The sequence below is a fragment of the Takifugu flavidus genome, chromosome 7 (genome assembly GCF_003711565.1).
Source record: "Takifugu flavidus isolate HTHZ2018 chromosome 7, ASM371156v2, whole genome shotgun sequence".
Taxonomy (NCBI): Eukaryota; Metazoa; Chordata; class Actinopteri; order Tetraodontiformes; family Tetraodontidae; genus Takifugu; species Takifugu flavidus.
In genome coordinates this window covers 7,110,592-7,131,041 of record NC_079526.1, presented here as the reverse complement: position 1 = coordinate 7,131,041, position 20,450 = coordinate 7,110,592, and the positions used below count along the sequence as shown (strand labels likewise).

The following is a 20,450-nucleotide window of genomic DNA, read 5'->3' as shown; positions in this document are numbered from 1 at the left end:
CCACCCATGCTTTTAACTTTATATATATAGTCTATAAAACCCCATAGTTTAAATTTAAATTGGGAAAAAAATACATACATATATGTGTATTAGAGTCTCCGGTCAAACAATGAGTATCCTGTTGGCCCAACTCAGACATTTTTGTTGCTTTGAGGCCACCTTTTACTGTAACATATTATAAGCATTAACAAGCACGCCTGGATTTAAAAGTGTCTTTTATTGCAAAATAATACTAATAAAAAACACCTTATAGCTACGTTTGTAGCTAAGCTTGCTTTCACGTGCAATATATTGTGATAATCTTATTTTCAATATTTCAATGTCTATCAAACACAGATTTTTTTTCTTAATTTCAGATGTAAAGCTAAATAAAAATGTCCGTGTTTGACACATGATTCGCATCATATTTAAAGTAACTTTAAGTTTAAAATGAGCTGATAAAAACGAGAGCCTGGTTGAATGAACGTTAACTAAAACGTTCATTAAATCGATGCATCCCCAAACTGACTGAATCTATTTGTCATGAGCTACAAATAAGAGAAATTAATTTAGGAGAGCTGCTCCCGTTTCTGGCCCATTCCCCAAAACACCTGAACAACAACATTCAGACCACTTCACTCATTTCTTTAGGAGTCATTACACAATTATTACATTAGAGACTAAACGTTTAATTACTGCTGCTGCAGTAATAACGCAGAGCGCTGGTTTTCCAAAGGTTCCCGCGAAGGTTCCCACGAAGGTTCCCAGTCTGTCCCCACTGACACACTGCCACACTTTCCCACGCACGCGAGAGCTTCCTTGACGCGCGCCGTGGGTGGCGCGCGCGCGTCAGCTCACGGGGCACGAGGCGGGCGGACCGCGGGCTGAGGATCATGTGTAGTCCACGCGCCGAAACTAGGTTAGAGCGAGCAGCGGCGCAGGACACAACACACAGAGCCCGAGCTGAGCGTTTCACCCTTTTATCGCTGTGTTTTCCAAACGGAGCGGCACACCTGGGGCCACCAGCGTGCACACGAGTGTTTGATTTTAGAGGTCGGCGCGTGCGAGGAAAAATGTCACAGGAAAAATCTATATGAGGATTTGCTGTTGTGACAGTTTTTCTCCGCTCCGCACCGGAGCGACCACGACCGCGTCGCCTTCAGTGTTCCTCGGCTTTTTTTCCGCCTGGAGTTTTATGACTTAAGAAAAGTTGGCTACGCACTTCACCGCCGCCGCCATGAGAGGTGAGTTTCCACATTTGTCCACCTTCGTCTCCGACGAGCTCCCGTGTTTTCACGCAACTTCGGAGTTGCGTTCACTGTCTGGACACGGGAGAGCTGCGTATGCCACGCGCGTGACACTATATAAACGCATCAAAGGAAACTAAGCCGCTCTCGTGGGAATTAAAAAACACATTTAGGAATTTTAAGGACGTTTTACAATTTAAAGATAACCTTTTAGACGGTGCTTTTTTTTAAAAAAAACAACAACAACATTATCGTGTAAGCAGGTTAGCGTACAAGTTCTAAAGTGTTTGGATTGTGGGGATTGGGTTCTTTTGCTGTAGCTGGGATCACTCTTATTTCACCCATGCAGCGACTCCAGTTATGTAAGAGAGGGGGAGGGAGGGGGGAGGGAGCGGAGTGATTCACTGAGCCGTGTCAAGTGGCATGAAAATCTCTTGGCTTGTTTATGGAGGATAAAAAAATAGTCCCGCTCTTATAAGCATATGTTGTCCAGGCTCTGGTTCAAGTTGGCTCCAAATGACATATACATATCACACACACACACACACACATATTTGTTATCATGTTGATGTTTTTAGAGTCACTGTTTCCATTATTTTGCTCAGAAGCATTACTGTGTTCATGTCATTTTAAGTGAGCCCGTTTTTTAATCTTTAAAAAATAAAAATAAAAATCTTTAGCATTCAGAACGGTGACAGAGAGAGGAGGGTGCTCCCCTGACCTAGATCTGTCATTGAGGATTACAGCATGGGCCTGCGTGCGTGTGTGCGTGTGTGTGCGTGTGTGTGCGTGCGTGTGTGTCGTCAGAACTGATGAGGCAGTGTTCATAATTGAAATCAGTTGGCTCAGTGCATCTGTCCTGGCAGTTTATGCATCCGATGATGTGCTGGCACAAAGTGGCTGTGATTTAGATGCAACAAATGTTCATCTTAGAGTTTTGTGTTATTTTTTTCACATCCACGCACTAAAACCGTGCACGTCGATGTGTGTTGTTATATACGACACTCAGAAATGATGAGATTTAGTCTGTCTGGAGGTCAGAGCTGTGCACTGCTGTGACAGGCAGGATATGGGCACAGCAAGCCCACATGTAACCATGAAGCACAGCAGGGTTCAGTTAAGCTCAATTTCCTCCTTCAGCTAAGGTTACTTACATCAACTGGAGTGCATGTCAATCCAGCCCAAGTTGGCCTGTCAGTCTAAAAGACTGGAAATGCCACATTATACGCTGTTCTGAGTTGAATCTTGAATGTAGGCCCCGCGATGAGGAAGATATGTAAGGGCGAAGCTCAGACCGCCAGCCTTGCTGTTAAAGTCTGGAAGTGGCTTTCGTTCTGCAGTCGCACAAACAGGTTGGACTGGTACGTGTGCACCATCAAGCAAACCCGGTACACTGAAGCCTTGTACGAAGTGCATCTGCAGCCAGTATCGGGCTTTGGGTGTTGTTGAAGGGCCCCATCTGTCCAGAGTGCAGCCTTTGGCCTTCACACTGAGCTGCAGCCTGTAGCAAGGTGCCCCTGACAACTGCCTGCTAACATTCCTCTCCTCTCACAGGAACCTGTAGCTCTTCAGGAACATGTCGTGATCCTTTTTATTTCCCCCTCTTGGTACGTAGACTTGAGCTTTGAACGGACCAACCGTCTCCCGAGGCAGGGTCCTAAATCTGCTGCTGCGGTCCAGCGCAGTATGAAAATGACCTGCTGTGAGCTGAATTCCTCAGTCTGGTCCTGCTTGTGTTTCAGAGCCCCCCCCCCACCCCACCCCTTGAAAGCCTGGGAGCTTGGAAAGTCTCGCACAAAACACTCAAGCAAAATACATGTTTGCACAGCGGAGTTTTCATCCCACGTGGTTGTTATTATGTGGCGATAGATCTTCAACAAATAGAACCTAATGGTTTTTTACAGTGAGCATAGATGGGACTCAAGAACATTACACGCGTCTCTCTAACTTTACAGCTGGAGTGACAGACACCAGCTGCAGATATTTGCGCAATATGCCATAAAATCCCCTGAATGTGGGTTAAGTGTACAGAATATCAGGTAAATGTAAAGAGCAATAAGTAAATAGGACTTTGGACTGTGTTTGATTAGCCGAGATGAGGGCAAAGTCTCCCATGGAGACACGTTTATGGCCCTGACTGGAAAAGTGCTGACCTGTGGCAAAGTGCACGCCGACACACAAATGACTGTAACTTGAAAAAGCTGAGTTTGGCCTTTAGTGTTGCCTAACCCATGGAAAATGTGTGATATTACCTTACTTTTGATGCACTGAAGTGGTGTGGCCTGCACGTCCCCCCCCCTGCACATGTCCACAACACTTTATTGCTGCTCAGTTTCCACCATCAGCAACATCACAACCAAAGAAACCTACCCGTAGGTTTTAGAAATCTGCATGTTGTTTCCACTCTTCCTTCTGCATAACAGAGCCCCAGGTGTCAACATGCAGAATTCCTTTTCCTCATTACTGTAAGAACTGTTGGAATTAAACAAAGTTTCAGGAAATGATTCAAATAAATAAAGGCTGAGAATGAATAAACCTTTGTTCTTTGTTCAGGTCCTGACTGGGAAAGGAGTATCGGCGTTAAAGCCTGCGGAACTCTTAGGCCGCCTCAATTAGCGCTCCCATTTACATTAAACAGCACGGCCATACGGGCCACAGAACCACAGGAGGAATCTGGGCAGCCAATGGCACCAGTGTAAAAATAGAATTACAGTTGGGCTCCAGCACATCTGAAATTTCACTCAAATGTTTGACATGCTGCAACAAGTCGAGAGCTACTATTAGCTCCATCTGTTCCAGCCCCTCCTGCAGCTTACTGGGCTGATGTTTTGGAGGTTCTTCCAGATGTTGCGCAACTCATAAACTCTTCTGCCTTAGCCTTCAAAAATGGTTTTCCTCCCAAAAGAAAATGGTTCTCCGCCCTTTTTTTTTCAACCTCAGCGCGCTTCATTGTGAAAACCAAGGTTGTGCTGCCGTCACCACCGCCCCCCCCACGCACCTCCTCCCACCAGGCTGGGGAAACTGTGTCAGTGGAGCAGCTCCGGCTCAGCTGACTGGCAGGGGAGGCAGCGAGTCGCACACAAAGCCGCCCCGTCGTCAGCCAATGGGAGGAGGGGAAGGAGCCTCGTCATACGGTTGCCGGGGCAACCACCTTTGAATGAGTTTGTTCAGGGAATGTGGCCAGATGGCTGTTATATAACAGGCTGAAGGGCGGGGTATGGCTCTGAAGCGGGAGTGATAAAGGCAGCAGTGGAGAAGCAGTGGAATTTATTTTACCCCGTTGCACTTTATTTATTTATATCCCTCAGTCGTGTCGGTCTTTATGGATTCTGTCCTGGTGAAATAGTTCTAATCCACTGAGCAGAAACTGTTTGTTTAAGTCATCTTTTCTGTGCTGACTTCTAGAATATTAGGTGTTTCATTTGTTGTGAGCAGTTCCCACTCGATCCCAAAAGAGCACTAGTTTTGTGAAGAGCCGTGCTGGCTGGTTAAAATGGCTCTCTACTGGTTACCTAACACCTCTGTGACGCAGCTGAAGTGGTTTAGTGATTGTGTGTTACACCCTGCAGCCTGAGGATAATCAAATCTCCCACAGTAACAGGAGCGGTTCTTTTGTGTGCCTCAGCTGTGGCCTTTAAAACGTTCTGCACCGGAGAACCTCTGATAGGCTTCTGTACCTCTGAGAGAAGCACCAACAATGAGAAAGAGCTCTGAAACTTTCTAATCGAGGGCCTCGGCTAATGCAATTGACCTGTTGTGGGCTTGAAGAGGCCCAGATACTTAGACTAACAGCATAATGAAAAGAACAGGCTGTTCAGAATGTTCCACGTAAGAAGGCTCAGGCATCCACAGCAAACACAAGGAGGGGCGAAGGGAATATTAGGCTCACTTTATCAATCACTCCCTGCTCCGTCTCCTGTACATGCGCCTCTCACACCCTGTCGTTGCCGTCGGGTAGAGTTCCAGCCTGTCTTTGCCCCACCACGCTCCAGGCTGTTCGGCTTCAGAACAAATCCACGCCTCCCTGGGGTTTGACGTTTAACTGCTCATTTGTTGAGAAGCCTGGAGAATTTTATTGGCAATGTTTACCGTCTGCGTAAACACAGAGAAATGTGGATTGAAATGGCAATGCTGCTGGATGAAGGACAAACGAGTCCTTGTTGCATCCCTGCGGTAACCGTGCAGTCTGTGCAGTGGCATCAGATGAAGCGACGCTCATCAATAGCCTCACTCATTCCCTCTTTCTTCTTCTATTCCAGCTCAAATAGAAGTGATTCCCTGCAAAATCTGTGGGGATAAATCCTCAGGGATCCACTACGGCGTCATCACCTGTGAAGGCTGCAAGGTGAGCCGTCGCTGGTGTTTGTTACTAAAGATCTGACGGTGTGTTCCTTTCGGCTGACGCACCTGTGTTTTTGTTGGCAGGGTTTCTTCCGCCGCAGCCAACAAAACAATGCTATGTACTCCTGCTCAAGGCAGAGGAACTGCCTCATCGACCGGACCAACCGGAACCGCTGTCAGCACTGCAGGCTGCAGAAATGCCTGGCTCTGGGCATGAGCCGCGATGGTGAGTGCAGAAGCCATCCTGGCACCGTCAGGACTTTGGGTCACCTTCTTGGATTCCTCATTTTCAATCTTTTTTTTAATCTTATTAGCCGTGAAGTTCGGCCGAATGTCCAAAAAGCAGCGCGACAGCCTGTATGCCGAGGTCCAGAAACACCAACAGTCCCAGGAGTGCGCGGTGCACGGCACCCGCGAGGAAAGCGTTGACCTGGGCGACCACGGCTGCGCCTACAGAAGAGGCTCTGGCACGGCGCTCGGCGATCTGGATGAAATCACCACGCTACCGGACGGCCTCCTCTTTGACCTGCCGCTCACTCCTGAAGATGAAGGAGGAGACTACTGTAACCTGGAAATGCTGGGCGGCAGCGCGGGCAGCAGCTCGTCCTCGCAGAGTTCACCAGAACAGAACAACTTGGACTGTGTCGACAAACACGGCATCAAGCACGAGTACCAGTTGCTGCACGACTCTGGACTCTTCTCACACACCATCCACAACCCGCTGCCTGAACCCTGCTCCCTGCTGGACACTGGTCAGTATAAACAGGAGCGCTTTCTAGCAGCACCCTGGGGAGTGTGCTTTGGACGTTGGAACCAGCTTAGTAACACAAGTGCCCTTTTTTCCTGTCTGTGTAGAGCGAATAACCCAGAGTGTGGTTAAGTCCCATATCGAGACCAGCCAGTACAGCACAGAGGAGCTGAAAAGGATGGCGTGGACTTTGTACAGTCCGGAGGAGACACACTCCTACCAGATGAAGGTACGCAGTCGGTGTCTCTTTGAAAAGTGATTTGTGTGATTAGTGTCGGTCCTCATGTTGTTCTGTCATTGAAGTCTGCGGAAGCGATGTGGCAGCAGTGTGCTGTCCACATCACCAACGCCATCCACTACGTGGTGGAGTTTGCCAAGCGCATCACGGGCTTCATGGACCTCTGTCAGAACGATCAGATCATCCTCCTCAAAGCAGGTCAGTGGATAACAACACGACACAGCCCGCAGCTGAAATCTATACAATATGCTCGGACAAATCACTGGGCTGTCTGCCTGCAGCCTGCAGCCAGGCAGACAGCGTGATGTTTAGATCTTTATTACCTCCAACTCTGACACAGTTCTTGTCACATGAGTGCTATATCACCCGATAGCTGATTTCACTGTGTGCAACGATCACATGTGAGCAATAATGTGAAAAGGAACATGGATTTCCTTGCTCACAAGCCTTGTTTTAATGAACGTACATGGCCTGCTAAGGTTATTGCACTGTAAAATATGTCCACTTATAAATCTACTTACAAAACAGAGGCCTAGTTGAGCTATTTCCACATATGGTCAGATATTTGTTTCTTTCCCAACAGTAAGTCAGTCAAAACAAGGGATTAATGGCCTTGAGACAGCTACAGCATTTCCTTGCATCATTTTATGAAGGCGAATGAAACCGAAGCCTCCATGTAGACAAGGGAAGATTAATTGTCTTCTTCAAATGTTTCCGTTCTCATGAACCAGCTGCTAAAACTGGGTAATACCAGAAGGGTGGGGTAGGATTACAGATTGGTCTGTGTGGTTACAACACACTGCATTAGTTAGAAATACATTCCAGGAGGCGTCGTCTCCCGTGACAACGTGTCTTTCATTCGCACTGTACAGACAGTAGCATATTCAGGTGTTGCTAACATGCAGGACTAACATACGTTGCTGATGTATGTATATAATTAGGTGTCTGTGTGTGTCTGCAGGCTGCATGCACGTTCTACTGATCCGTATGTGCCGGGCCTACAACCCCATCAACAACACACTGCTCTTTGATGGGAAGTGTGCGACTCCTCAGCTGTTCAAAGCTCTCGGTGAGTCAGCAGAGACGTGACGGGCAGAGGAGGCAGCTATTTCACTGAGGACAGCCTTTTGACAGCCTTTTCTCTTGGGCGTCTCTGTCTTCTGCCGCAGGCTGCGACGACCTTGTGAACGCCGTGTTTGACCTGGCGAAAGGCCTGAGCCGCCTACAGATGTCTGAGGAGGAGATGGCGCTGTTCAGTGCTGCTGTGCTGCTCTCGCCAGGTACTTGGATGCACATTTAAAAACACACAGCGAGATTCCAAAAGCCTGTAGATCTGCCACATTTGGCAAAATGTATTTCGCAAAACCACGTCGGCATTGCTTCATTCATGGCAGCCGTACTTTTATTGAAAGCTTGTTGGCCCAGACAGACACATAAAACAGTTTAACATTCATCCCCTTCAGCTGGACATTAAATTAACTTTATTACAGGAGGTAATGAAACTGGCTGAGCCAGAGCTGCCAGCTGGTGTCTGAGAGTTGGCAGCCTAACAGTAAATGTTGGATGCAGAAAATTCCGACAAGAAACGCGCAGCTTACACCCAAAACGGTGCACAAGATTTAGCTGCTGCTGCTGACTTCATTCAGTTACGCTCACTGGTTTATGAGCCATCATTATCTCACACCAACGTTAGGGTTGGAAGGAGAAAGACTTCTCAGTTGTTCCTTTAGCCTGAAAACACTGCTGACCACAGGCTGCCTGTCATTTATGTCTCCTCCAGACCGGCCCTGGCTCACAGACGTCCAGAAGGTGCAGAAGCTGCAGGAGAAGGTGTACGTGGCTCTGCAGCGCTGCCTGCAGAGAGACGGAGGGTCGGAGGAGAAGCTAACGAGGGTGAGCGCCTGCTGCGCTGCTCTGCACCGTCACTGAAACACCAGAGGCACTTGTGTGTAACACGTTCTGGCTCTTCCTCTCCAGATGGTGTCCAAACTCCCAGTCATGAAGTCCATCTGCAACCTTCACATCGACAAACTGGAGTTTTTCCGCCTGGTCCACCCTGAGACGGCGTACACCTTCCCTCCTCTGTACAGGGAGGTTTTTGGCAGCGAAGTCACCTTCCCAGACTCCACGGAGGGCTAGCAACCTTTAGTCAGCACGCGTGATTCAAAGAGAGCCATTGAGGTGTGGGGGAGGGGGAGATTAGAAAGAAATGTGGCAGACCAGTTGAGACTAAACCAACCAGCAGCTCAATGACAATCCCGCACGCTACACTTCAGAACACATCCCCCCCGCCCCACCCCGTCAGCGAGCCCATCAGCCTCAGTCAGAGCCCCAGGACGTGCTGCTGGGTTCTCCCTGCATGTTACCTCTTTTCTACAGAATCAGCAGACCTATTGTAAAGTAGCCGATATGATTTCTATTGTCAGAAATATTTTTTTATGCCGAGACCTTAAACCTCTCATGGTGTTGAGTTCCTTTCCGGTTCCTGCTTAATTGAATGTACACCCTCCCCCCTTAATCTGCTCGGCTTGATGCAGAATGTACCTATTTCAATCTTCAGCCAGTTTTAGCCAGCGCTCAGCTTTACCGGTGTGCAGCGCCCTCGCTCTGCAGCTTTGTAATGTATTCAACAGTTTTACGGGACCACGAGCAAACTCTCCCAGCCACAGCTGTCTGACCAGGTAGCCCAACTCCCCGCTCCGAACTCTTGCACACGCCTGGTGAATCGTAGCACTTATTCTGCTGGTGGTGGCAGCGAGCGCTTTAATCACAGTACAATCAGAAACCTCGGAGCTGTTCCCAAAGGAGTGTGAGATTATCAGCGAGGAATTGTGAAACCGTCCTCCAGATGCCCCGTTCACACGTACAGACGTGACCTCAGCAACAGCCCTTTAACGCGTGATCCCTTGTATATAGATTCTGAGGGAGGGGCGGGTTGGGGGCTCCGGTTCGGTCCACATGCTGGTGACAGGTATGTTAGCACTTAGAAGTCTTTGATAGAGTTTAGAAAATGTCGCTGCCATCGCTGAGACTGCACCATTAACCCGATATGGCCCCCCCCCGATGACCCAGCAGCCCCTCGACTTGCACGTTCACAGACTTTGTGAGTGAACTGAACTGAACTGAGCGTCTGATGCTGAATCGGGACAGTTCCTGCTGTCAGGACTGCACGAGGACGAGGGACAGACAGCAGCGGCGGACAGCAGCACCACAGACATGGGGGGGGGGGTACTGGAAGCTTGGACTCTCGCTGCTTCCCCAGAAGCCAGCGTGGGTGTTCTGTTTGGACAGTGAAATCCTGGGTTCCTCTTTTCCCGTGCTACCTCACCCCGCGTCAAACACTACATGGCCCAGTCAGAAGGTCCGGAGCAGCACCCCCCCCCCCCCCCCCCAACCGCCCCCTCCCAGAGTTAGCATTGCTACAGCGACTCTCTCGGCCCGGTTTTCCATCACTAGAGAGCGTTTGATGCCTTCAGGTCCAGGAACCTATGCAGAGGGAGACCCAGCAGGTTGGCCAGGATGGTGGTTCTGCTCCAGCCTGGGGCGTCGCTTTGGATTCCTGTTTGAGAAGAATCTGAAGAGCAGCGCTGGAAGCTTAGAGCGCTCTGGTCCTGTAGTGAAGGAGACTCTCATGACACACAGTTCATTAGGGTTCTGACTCCTGCTCATTTGCTACCCAGCTGCACACAACACGAAGGGGGTTCACATTTTTGTGGGTACGCACAACTGTGGCATGGTGGGATTGTGCAATAAGGTCTTTCCCATAGTTCTGAGTCGGCCCGGCCGTTGCTGCCGTGCACCGCGGGCAGAGAAATTTCACAAGCACTCCAGCACCAGTCAACCTCACAGCACAAAAGAAGACGCCATTTTAGAGAGAAACGCACCAAACCTGCCAACCACTACAGTCGGCTCAGCGCCGGCGCCACACGCATCGTCAAGGACGGGCCGAGAGGGGAGCAGGCCTTCTTCAGGGTTCCGGCCCGGAGGGCAGCTGTCTGGAGTTCCTCAGGGAGATAGCTGGGCTCTCTGTCCTACAGCGTCTGCAGCTAGTCGAGCTAGCGACACCTTGCACCAACATAGAAGACCTTAAAACCTTGATCACTGTGTACAGTTCATGTTCTCGTGAATGTTTGATTTCAGAAGTATCAAAGATTTTACCCCTGTCTGATATCAAGTTAGCATGATTACTATTGTTTTTTTAGTTTGGGTCGTAGATGAACTAGGATATTCAAGTAAATATATGAGAACATAAAAGATGGATTATAATCTCTGAATCTCGTGTTGGTTTTGTTGTGATCTCTGTTTCCTAATTGTTTTTTTTTTTTATCCCTATATGTGCTGTTTTATTTTCCTCATCAGTTTAGTGTCATTTTTGTCTGGAAAAGATGTAATTATATTTTTTTAAAGAGCATTTTTAAAGATGTCTCCCTAAAGGTTTCTCTCTCTTGTCTTGATCATCCTGTTTATATGTTATCTCTATTTTAAGATTGTTATTATGGAATCAGTATAGATTTTAATAAGAAAGTAATAATTTATGATGTATTGAGGATATAAAGCCCAAAAGGCTTTAAAACAAAGAAGTGTTATTGCACAATGGTGATAGAAAATGTGGATTGAAGAATGTAATTAAAGTCTTTTTTGCAGTTAAAGCCTGTTTTGGCCCTGATTCACCCCTGATTAAACGGCATTAGCCACTGGTTCTGCTTGATGCTACCAGCTAACAGAGTGAGCAGATGCTGCAGGTGGCTGCTGCCCCAGCGCGCGCACGCGCACACACACACACACACACCACACCACACCCCACTAGACAGGACTGCTGCAGTGGTGACTGCCTGTGGTCACACTCAGGGACACTGGCTCACCACAATCACAAGAACTTCTCATCCTCCCCCACCCCTACCCCCACGTGACTTCCTGCCTCTGTCTTTCTGCAGCGGCTAAAAATCAATGAGCTTTTCAGACATTTCCCTTGTCAATAAAACTCAAACTGGACATTAAACCCACTGAGGTCAAACCGATGGACGTCGCTCACGCATATTTTGACGTCACCACTGAGTCGTCTTCAGCGTTTCCACGGTGACTCGCTGCCCCCCTGCACCATTATTTATCTTCATTATTATAATGAGTGAGTCATGATGATAATAATGATTTTTATTTCCATTATTGCCGTTGGTTTGTTCGCACTGCAGCAGCCTCGCCGGGCAGCGGGCGCGTACCCGCCGCCTCCAGCAGGGGGCGCCGCGCCCCCGTACACGCCTCCGCCAAGCTCTGCTGTTTAAACTCGGGAAACTGATTTTCCTCCAAAGTGACTCATGCAGATTTCCCGTCGCCGTATCAAACACTACCAGTGAGCTTTCACCTCGCCGCATTGCTCTGCTCCCTGCTTAGGAAATCCAGCCACCTTTCGCCCCGTTATCTTCGCCGGGAGCTGATAATTACCCTCGACGTGGACGTGGTCAGTTGGCGTGTCCCGACTTTCGAGTGACGGCTGTGCAGTCCTATGATTCCTCCTAAACAATCCTGCGCTGGCCCCTCTCCTCACAATCTACACTGCCGAGTTTAGTCTTTAATCGTCGCAGCTCTGTGGAAAAGTTGAAGACGGTCGCTCAAGATGTCCGTAGCGGGCTTGAAGAAGCAGTTTTACAAAGCGAGCCAGGTTTGTAAAACTTTTCCTCCATGCTAGCAACTGTCATGTACCGTTAGCAGCTAGCCTAGCCTCGCTTAGCTTGCTCGGCTAGCGGTTCATACTTTGCTGCCTTTTAAAAAAAACACTCATAAAAGTAATAATTTTGAGTTGTGGCAGAAGGAGATAAATAACGTAACGTTTAGACGCCACTGGTAGCTCTGTTTTGTGGTTTTAATACTTAGCAAAGGCTGAAGTAGATGTGCAGCTCTTGTTTAGCAACAAGTATTGGAACTATTGGAACTAATGCTAAGTAATAAAAGCTGAGGTTATGAGGCTTTATCGCGGACTCAAAGATCCAGAAGTTCTCCAGACTAACATCCGACCCTTCCCCCGAAGCTTAACCCTAATTCAGATTGAGCAAGTACACATCCTGTGGTAAACATGAGCAGGATCTTTGACTGAGGAACCACTCGGAGTTCTGGTGGAAACCAAGAAATGCAACGTTTGAGAGCAAAAAAAGGGGAGAGAAAAGGTGATGTTTGCAGAGAGGCCTTGCGTGCGTGGCACTGCAGCTCACCTGGACATCAGGTTTTTAGAGATGCTTCCAGGAATGAGCACACTGACCTATTTGCCAGCTGTTTTGTGTTAAGCAGCCCGTCAAATAACCAGGACGGAGGGAGAAACCTGAACCGTCTTTGCCTTTAAATGCAACTTGTGGCCACGGGCAGGTTGGAAAAGAATCCCTATCTCTGTGTCTGGACCTTGACTTGCATGTTTTTAATTTTTCCCTGCTCTCATGGGTGGGGACGAGTGATTTTTCTCTTCCTTTTTTTTCCCCGAGTGTCTTTTTCTTCCTTCCCCTGCTGATCTAAGCAGGAAAAGCCTTTTGGTTTTTGCAGCAGCTTCCTGTCAGGAACAGACTCGGATCCCCGTCGGTTTGGTTACGAGGGGAAAAATAACATGGCCTCCTGTTCTTTCTGTTTTACTGGCTGCAGTGGAAATAAGTGGCTAAATGGCTGGAGGTGGGCTGGATAATGCAGGGAAAATGCAGGCGTCCCACTGCTGCTTTACTGCACTGCAGCTCGCCAACGCTGCGCCAGAGGGGTCCCGACACAGACCGTCGACTCTGGAGGCTGCGAGGAAATCGGCCGTGGGGTGGAAATCTGTGCCCTGTGGCTCACGTGCGCTCTCACAGCGTGTTCCTCCTTGTTTTCCATGAAACGCACCCTCCGGACCACCTTCCCATCGGTCCATAGGTGGCCCAACGTGCAGCCTTTAGTCTTTTATCTTTGTCCCAAAGTTTTGCTGATCGCCTGTTAATTTTGGGACAGAGGAGAGATTAGTTAATGGCGGCTGAATAGACGCAGATTAGAGGTTGGCGCAGGATTAAGCCCCACTTCTGAGAGTCATAATCGCTCTGCATCACAATATTCTGTGGTGACGAGGGAGCCCAGCGGCCGGAGGGGTTGAACCTGCTCCTGAAGGCATCACGCAGGATTAACAGCTGGCCGGGCCGGTCACTCTGGGATCTGGGCCGCACATCTGGGCCCCTGAACGCTCCTTGCCTCGGTAGAAGGGTGCATTCTTGTGATGTTTGCTGATGTTTGCCAGCTGCTTCTTGGAAGCCTTCATGCCACGCGTCCCGTCCCCCCCCCCCTTCTCCCATTGGTGTAAATCAGCGTTTTGGGGGTGTTGAAGCCTCCAGGTGATCTGTATCTTCCAGACAAGGGGGCCTGGCCCAGTGGGCTCAGCTCAGAACCAGACCAGACACCCAGAGTGGTGAGGAGGCTGGATCCAGACCGCTCCTCCCCCGCAGCTCTGGCCGTCTTTATGCCAAAACATCCCAATTCTAACCTTTTGTTTGGCTGTTTTTGGCTGCTGCTGCTCTCAGCGCGGATGTATGTGTGTGTGCGTGTGTGGTGTGTGTGTGTGTGTGTGTGCGTGCGTGCGTGTGTGTGTGTGTGTGTGTGTAAATGATCCCACCACACTGACGTTTGCCAGAGATTGAAAACACAAGCGGCCTCAGTAGTAAAGAGGCAACTTCCCTGATTTTGGTTTCACTTCTTCAGCGGCGCTGAAAAGACAATTGTAGTTCAGTTTTTAATCCTGTGAGCGTCTGTTCTTTAGTGAGCTGCTCTGCTGACTCCTCTTCCTCCTCCTCCTCCTCCTCCCCTCCCCACCCCCCCACCGTCCTGGAAGACCCACACACATAAAAGACCGAAGGTGCAGCAGAGATGGTGGAACAGGACGTGCGCGCAGCTGCTGGTGATCTGTGTGGCGTCCATTCAGCGCGGGTGTGTTTGGACCTGGGTTGCATCACTGCTGCCGGGCCCTCGTTGACCACAGGTCCGTCGGGTCGGTGGCAGCGCCGGGCCACAGCCTGCCGCTGTCTGGGGCCCGAGCACGGCCCTGTTTCTGCTGCGGTCCGCTCAGATGAGGTTTAGAAAGCCTCCTCTCCACACAGCAGAGCCGGGGGCCTCGGGATGAGAGCTGTGGGTTGTCATGGATACCCGTGTTTGGGCCGTCCGTGGGGCAGATTGCGCAACAGGTCGTGCGTGACCCGTCCTGTCAGTAGCAGAGGGTCTGCCGTGGGTTTCAGACGGAGCGTCCTGGGACCTCTGGCCTGAAGGTGATAATGGTCACGAGTTATTGACGGGATGGTTGAATATTAAAGGTTTAGGATGGAAAAAGACACCAGTGAAGGGTTCTAACAGGACCTTTCTGGACTCGGGACAGATGCTACATCTTCTATCAGACTGGCAGCTGAGGACAGCCGCAGACCCCCGGCGGGGGGGGGGACAACGGCTCGTATTCAGCATCAGTGTCACGTGTGAGGCAGATGATCTGAGCCAGGAGGGACGTCCACATCTGCTGGAACTACTGTCAGTCCAGGGGGACGGTCTCGGGTTCAAATCCCTGCAGGGGGGGCGGCTGCTTATCTGTGTTGATCAGATCAGCATCACAAACATGTCCCCCTCTCTGTCCCCCTCTCTGTCTCTCTCTCTGTCTCTCTCTCTGTCCCCCTCTCTGTCCCCCCACTCTCCCTCTCTGTCCCCCTCTCTGTCCCCCTCTCTGTCCCCCTCTCTCTGTCCCCCTCTCTGTCTCCCTCTCTGTCCCCCTCTCTCTCTCCCTCTCTGTCTCCCCCACTCCCCCTCTCTGTCCCCCTCTCTGTCCCCCTCTCTGTCTCCCCACTCTCCCTCTCTGTCTCCCCCACTCCCCCTCTGTGTCCCCCTCTCTGTCTCCCTCTCTGTCTCCCTCTCTGTCTCCCTCTCTGTCTCCCCCACTCCCCCTCTCTGTCCCCCTCTCTGTCCCCCTCTCTCTCTCCCTCTCTGTCTCCCCCACTCCCCCTCTCTGTCCCCCTCTCTGTCTCCCCACTCTCCCTCTCTGTCCCCCTCTCTGTCTCCCCACTCTCCCTCTCTGTCCCCCTCTCTGTCCCCCCTCTGTCCCCCTCTCTGTCCCCCTCTCTGTCTCCCCACTCTCCCTCTCTGTCCCCCTCTCTGTCTCCCCACTCTCCCTCTCTGTCCCCCTCTCTGTCCCCCTCTCTCTGTCTCCCCTCTCTGTCCCCTCTCTGTCCCCCCTCTGTCCCCCTCTCTGTCCCCCTCTCTGTCCCCCTCTCTGTCCCCCTCTCTGTCCCCCTCTCTGTCTCCCTCTCTGTCCCCCTCTCTGTCCCCCTCTCTGTCCCCCTCTCTGTCCCCCTCTCTGTCCCCCTCTCTGTCCGTCTCTAGATGGTGAGTGAAAAGGTCGGAGGGGCTGAAGGAACTAAACTCGATGATGACTTCAGAGACTTGGAACGGGTGAGAGAGCATCTTCCCACCCTTCGGCTCCCTGCCGGGTTATTTCTGCTGTATTCTCTGTTTCAGCTGATCTGTCTGCTGGTATTTAAGCTCCAAACACCCAACAGAAGTTATTTTAGACCTTAGCTGAGCATTGATTGTGTAACCAGACCCCCATGTAGGTCAAAATGGCTGCGTCCAACCTTCCAAACCAAAATAGTTCAGTGCTGGGCACACAGGAGAGGCCCGATATCAGACAATAACACGCACGCGTCACTTCATTCAGATATTTATACCTTCACATGTCTTTCCAACCTCATCGATCATGCTACATCCGCCGTACGTGTAGAAAGTGGAGGTGACCAGTAAAGCGGTGGTGGAAGTCATCTCTAAGACCTCCGAGTACCTTCAGCCAAACCCAGGTGAGGAGAGCAGCAGCCATCGGAGCGTAAACGCCGTTTCCCGACTCTCTGCTGACTGGAGTTTGCCCCCGCAGCGTCCAGAGCCAAGCTGTCCATGCTGAACACCATGTCCAAGATCCGAGGGCAGGTGAAGAACCCGGGCTACCCGCAGGCCGAGGGGCTGCTGGGGGAGTGCATGACCAAATATGGCCGGGACCTGGGAGAGGAGACTAACTTTGGTGAGGCGTTCGGGATCCACTCCTTTAAATGTGTAAAGCAGGCCGCTGGCTGCTAACACGTGTGTCTCTGGGCAGGCGGAGCGCTGGTGGACGTCGGGGAGTCCATGAAGAGGCTGGCAGAAGTCAAAGACTCCCTCGATATCGACGTCAAACAGAACTTCATCGACCCGTTGCAAGGGCTCTGTGACAAGGACCTCAAAGAGATCCAGGTTGTTCAGAGACAGATCCAACGTCCCAGTCGTGCCCTTAACTTCTAATCAGGCTTTTTCCACCCCCCCCCCCTCAGCACCACCTGAAGAAGCTGGAGGGACGTCGCCTGGATTACGATTACAAGAAGAAGCGCCAGGGCAAGATCCCTGACGAGGAGGTCCGACAGGCCCTGGAGAAGTTCCACGAGTCAAAGGAGGTGGCGGAGACGAGCATGTACAACCTGCTGGAGACTGATGTGAGCGCTCTGTGTGTGGGTGTGGGTGTGTGTGTGTGTGTGTGGTGTGTGTGTGTGTGTGTGTGTGTGTGTGTGTTCCCAGGTTATAAATTCTATACTATTAAAGTGACAGAATCTGGACTTTTATAACAGTAATAACAGTAATATGGGTCAGACGGCATAAAAGGTTGTTTTATCACAGCGTGAAAGGATAGAAATTATTGTGTGTGTGTGTGTGTGTGTGTGTGTGTGTGTGTGTGTGTGTGTGCGCGCGCACGCGCGTGTGTGTGTGTGTGTGTGTGCGCGTGCAGATCGAGCAGGTGAGCCAGCTGTCGTCGCTGGTGGACTCTCAGCTGCAGTACCACAGACAGGCCGTGCAGGTTCTGGACGAGCTGTCCGACAAACTCCGAGACAGGTGCAGCACAGTGGCTCCTGAGTCGCCTGTGGAACTTCTCTAATCACCTTCTCCTCCCAGGGTGAACGAAGCTCAGTCTCGACCACGGCGTGAATACACTCCCAAACCCAAACCCATCTTCGACTTCGGAGACGACAGCCACTCGAACGGCGGCTACTCGGCCCCGATGGCCCCGCCCCCTTCCAGGAACACAGGTGAGGCAGCGAACCGGCTCTCGCGCTGGTGTCTTAAACATTGTCCTGAGCTTTCTCGGCCCTCGGCGGCCTTTCTGATGAAGATGTAAAACAGAATTAGGGCAACCTTCCTCACTTCCAACACGACCGTTGGAAGCATCCACCGGGGTTAATCATTGACAGCGGGAAGAAGCACATCTGCGTGTGATTGTGCGTGCACGGCGCCGTGCACGCTGGCCTCTCTCCAACTGACCTCGTTCCTCTTTGCTGTGACATCATCAGAGCCGTATTTTCACTTTGCCAGACTGACGCGTGGAAAGTCCAGAACGCGTGAGTCACAGTTTGAGTTTTGGCGCTGCTGGTGTTGACCAAGCTGATGATGATGATGATGATGGCCTGTGCACAAATCTGTGTGTTTAATCGTGGACAGCAGAGCTCCCGCTGCTTCCCTTCTAACACGTATATATGTAAATAATGCAAGAGCCTTTTAACCGCATGATCCACATCCTGTAGGCTCAGTGGGGCGGTTGGCTGCGGTTGTGTACCGATCTGCAGCAGCTTCAGACCTTGTGACTCTCCCACATTTGGAATGGAATTCAGGCCCTAAACAATGTTTTCAATTCACCCTAAATGTCATTTTCTTGAGGATTTACTCCAAGGTTGAAGCACCGTTTAAAAAGTTGGCTAGCATACAAGCTAATTTGTTATTTGTTGGCTTCATTGCTCACCACACCGCTAACTGCTGCTAGTTACAATTTGTCACCTCGTTTGTTATGAGCCTCTGGTTGGTGTTCACTCAAACACGCAGCATTTCCATTAGTTTATGTCAGCGTATTGTGGAGTCGCTGCATTTATCTGCAGTAACCAGCCGTTCCCCACCCTCCAGCAACAAATGATACATTGAGCAACTGGTGCGTGTTTGCATGTGCGTATGAAGAGACTTGGTTCTAAGGGTCAAGTTGGGTTTAAATGGACGGTAAAGTGATGAAGAATGTATTATAAGTCTTCACAAAGATAGAAGTACAAGGGTTTGTGTGTGTCGGTGTGAAGGGAACTGGATAGCAGATGGAGCAGACCAAACAGACAGGAACACGGTGTCACAGGAAGCTGTGGGAGAGTAAAAAAAAAAATCTTGCATCAGCAGTTTGCAGCTGGTTTTGCAGCGTAACGTTTTTCTGAACTAACGTAAAAACACAAACTTCACTTTGTGGTGGTTTCGTTGTTTAAGGTTGTTTTTTTCCTAACGCCGGCACTTCCTCCTCTCATTCATCCTTCCTCCCGTGTCGTCAGCGGCCCTGGAGCAGCCGAGCTGTAAGGCGCTGTACGACTTTGAGCCCGAGAACGAGGGAGAGCTGGGCTTCCACGAGGGCGACATCATCACGCTGACCAACCAGATCGACGAGAACTGGTACGAGGGGATGCTGAACGGCCAGTCGGGCTTCTTTCCCCTCAACTACGTGGAGGTCCTCATCCCACTGCCCCACTAATGTCCAGCAGGAGAGGGAGGAGGAGGAGGAAGGATGGTCAGCAGAATCTTTACACATCACTTTCAGCTCCATCTTAACCGGAGAGCACCTTTGGACACCTGGGTTCTGGAGAACACACTCACTGTTTTCCACGTCCTAGAATATCACCCCCGTCCCTCCCAGAGGCCAAAGGTCACGAGAGACGCGTGATGTCACCTTCTTTGCCTCAATAATGATACAGTATTTTTCTTTAACCCTAAATAACCAGTAAAGTCAAACATACAGACCTGATTCTCTGTTAACGTTGGAACACTTTGTAAAAGAGTATTAATGTCTAAATTTCAACGAGAACAAATGACTAATGAAACATTTCAGAGGCGATAGCGCAGGTTAATTAGTAACAGGAGTTACTCAACGCCCAGTTAGCCTCGCATTTGGGTGTCAAGTGAACAAGTCGGTCACGTGATTTACTGCAGTTATGAGTCCGTGGGCTCGTATTTGTTACCTCTGATAACTTTGTTGGGTGATTTTACACGGTCCCAACTTTATTGGAGTCAGGGTTGTACCAAATCTCTTGATCTGTGTGTGTTTAAACTCAGGTGTGTTCACTGTCAGATTCTAAACCTCAGCATGTGTCATGTGTAACTTAACTCCACTTTATTTTCATCTGGACACCATTGGTCTGTGCCTCACGATGACACCTGCTGGCGAGGTTAGGAACGACCCTTTACCTGAGGCGGACCCAAGGAGGGTCTGTCCCTAAAGTAAACCACGAATTATGGCAAAAAAAGGAACATGAGATCTCTTTTTGGTCCATTTTTCAGATGAGTTATGTCAAAGCCGCGTGCGGTCCGACGGGCCAGCGTAGGTACCAAACCCAGAACAACTTTAGAGAAAATGCACCTTTGTCCTGGAGAGATTGTGACCACCATCACACAGACCCCCCCCCCCCAAAGCTGAAGGCAAACACTGCGCTGGCGGGCGTGTTTGTTGTGTACAGAGATGCTGAAAGTGATTGTCTGCTAGTCTGTTCAATAGAGGAGACAGAGCCAAAAACAAAAGTTAGAATTAAGTCCAGTCCAAACCTAAATAGCTTGCTTGCTTCAAGTGCATATTCTTCTATAACAGCCATATAGTCACTTCCTGTTTGTGTTTGGGCGGCTGCCACCTCTGGACTGTTGTCATGCGGCGCCTGCGTCTGTTGCTGCGGGCAGCAAATCTCATCACAAACTTTCTTTGTTCCCTCGAATGTCTGAAAATGTGAAAGTCCAGCATTAACCCCGTTTCACCGGTCGGCCCGGGACGAGGCTGGATCCTCGCCCCCCTCCCCCCCGACTTTGTCCCCAGTCCGCGCTCACAGGTGGACACTCGGCTGGAGGG

At 50.3% G+C, this 20,450-nt stretch overlaps 2 protein-coding genes across 3 annotated transcripts; both read left to right on the top strand.

Moving 5' to 3' along the window:
* Positions 1-838: 838 nt before the first annotated feature.
* Positions 839-11,202, top strand: rorca (RAR-related orphan receptor C a). The gene is made up of 10 exons (XM_057038482.1): positions 839-1,223; positions 5,486-5,571; positions 5,652-5,793; positions 5,882-6,319; positions 6,423-6,544; positions 6,619-6,751; positions 7,515-7,622; positions 7,723-7,833; positions 8,334-8,446; positions 8,531-11,202. The coding sequence occupies exons 1-10, from the start codon at positions 1,217-1,219 to the stop codon at positions 8,690-8,692; spliced, it is 1,422 nt and encodes a 473-aa protein (XP_056894462.1). The 5' UTR covers positions 839-1,216; the 3' UTR covers positions 8,693-11,202.
* A 608-nt stretch (positions 11,203-11,810) lies between these two features.
* On the top strand, positions 11,811-20,185 carry sh3gl1b (SH3-domain GRB2-like 1b). Of its 2 annotated transcripts, none has more exons than XM_057039241.1 (9): positions 11,811-12,209; positions 15,905-15,973; positions 16,302-16,374; positions 16,449-16,592; positions 16,668-16,801; positions 16,879-17,037; positions 17,328-17,431; positions 17,492-17,625; positions 17,887-18,888. In XM_057039241.1, exons 1-9 carry the CDS (start codon positions 12,165-12,167, stop codon positions 17,970-17,972), a joined length of 948 nt encoding a protein of 315 aa, XP_056895221.1. In that variant the 5' UTR covers positions 11,811-12,164; the 3' UTR covers positions 17,973-18,888. The 2 variants fall into 2 exon arrangements, with proteins under 2 accessions (XP_056895221.1, XP_056895220.1); XM_057039240.1 differs by lacking the exon at positions 17,887-18,888 and adding an exon at positions 18,895-20,185 and having other exon boundaries at positions 11,815-12,209.
* Positions 20,186-20,450: the final 265 nt, after the last annotated feature.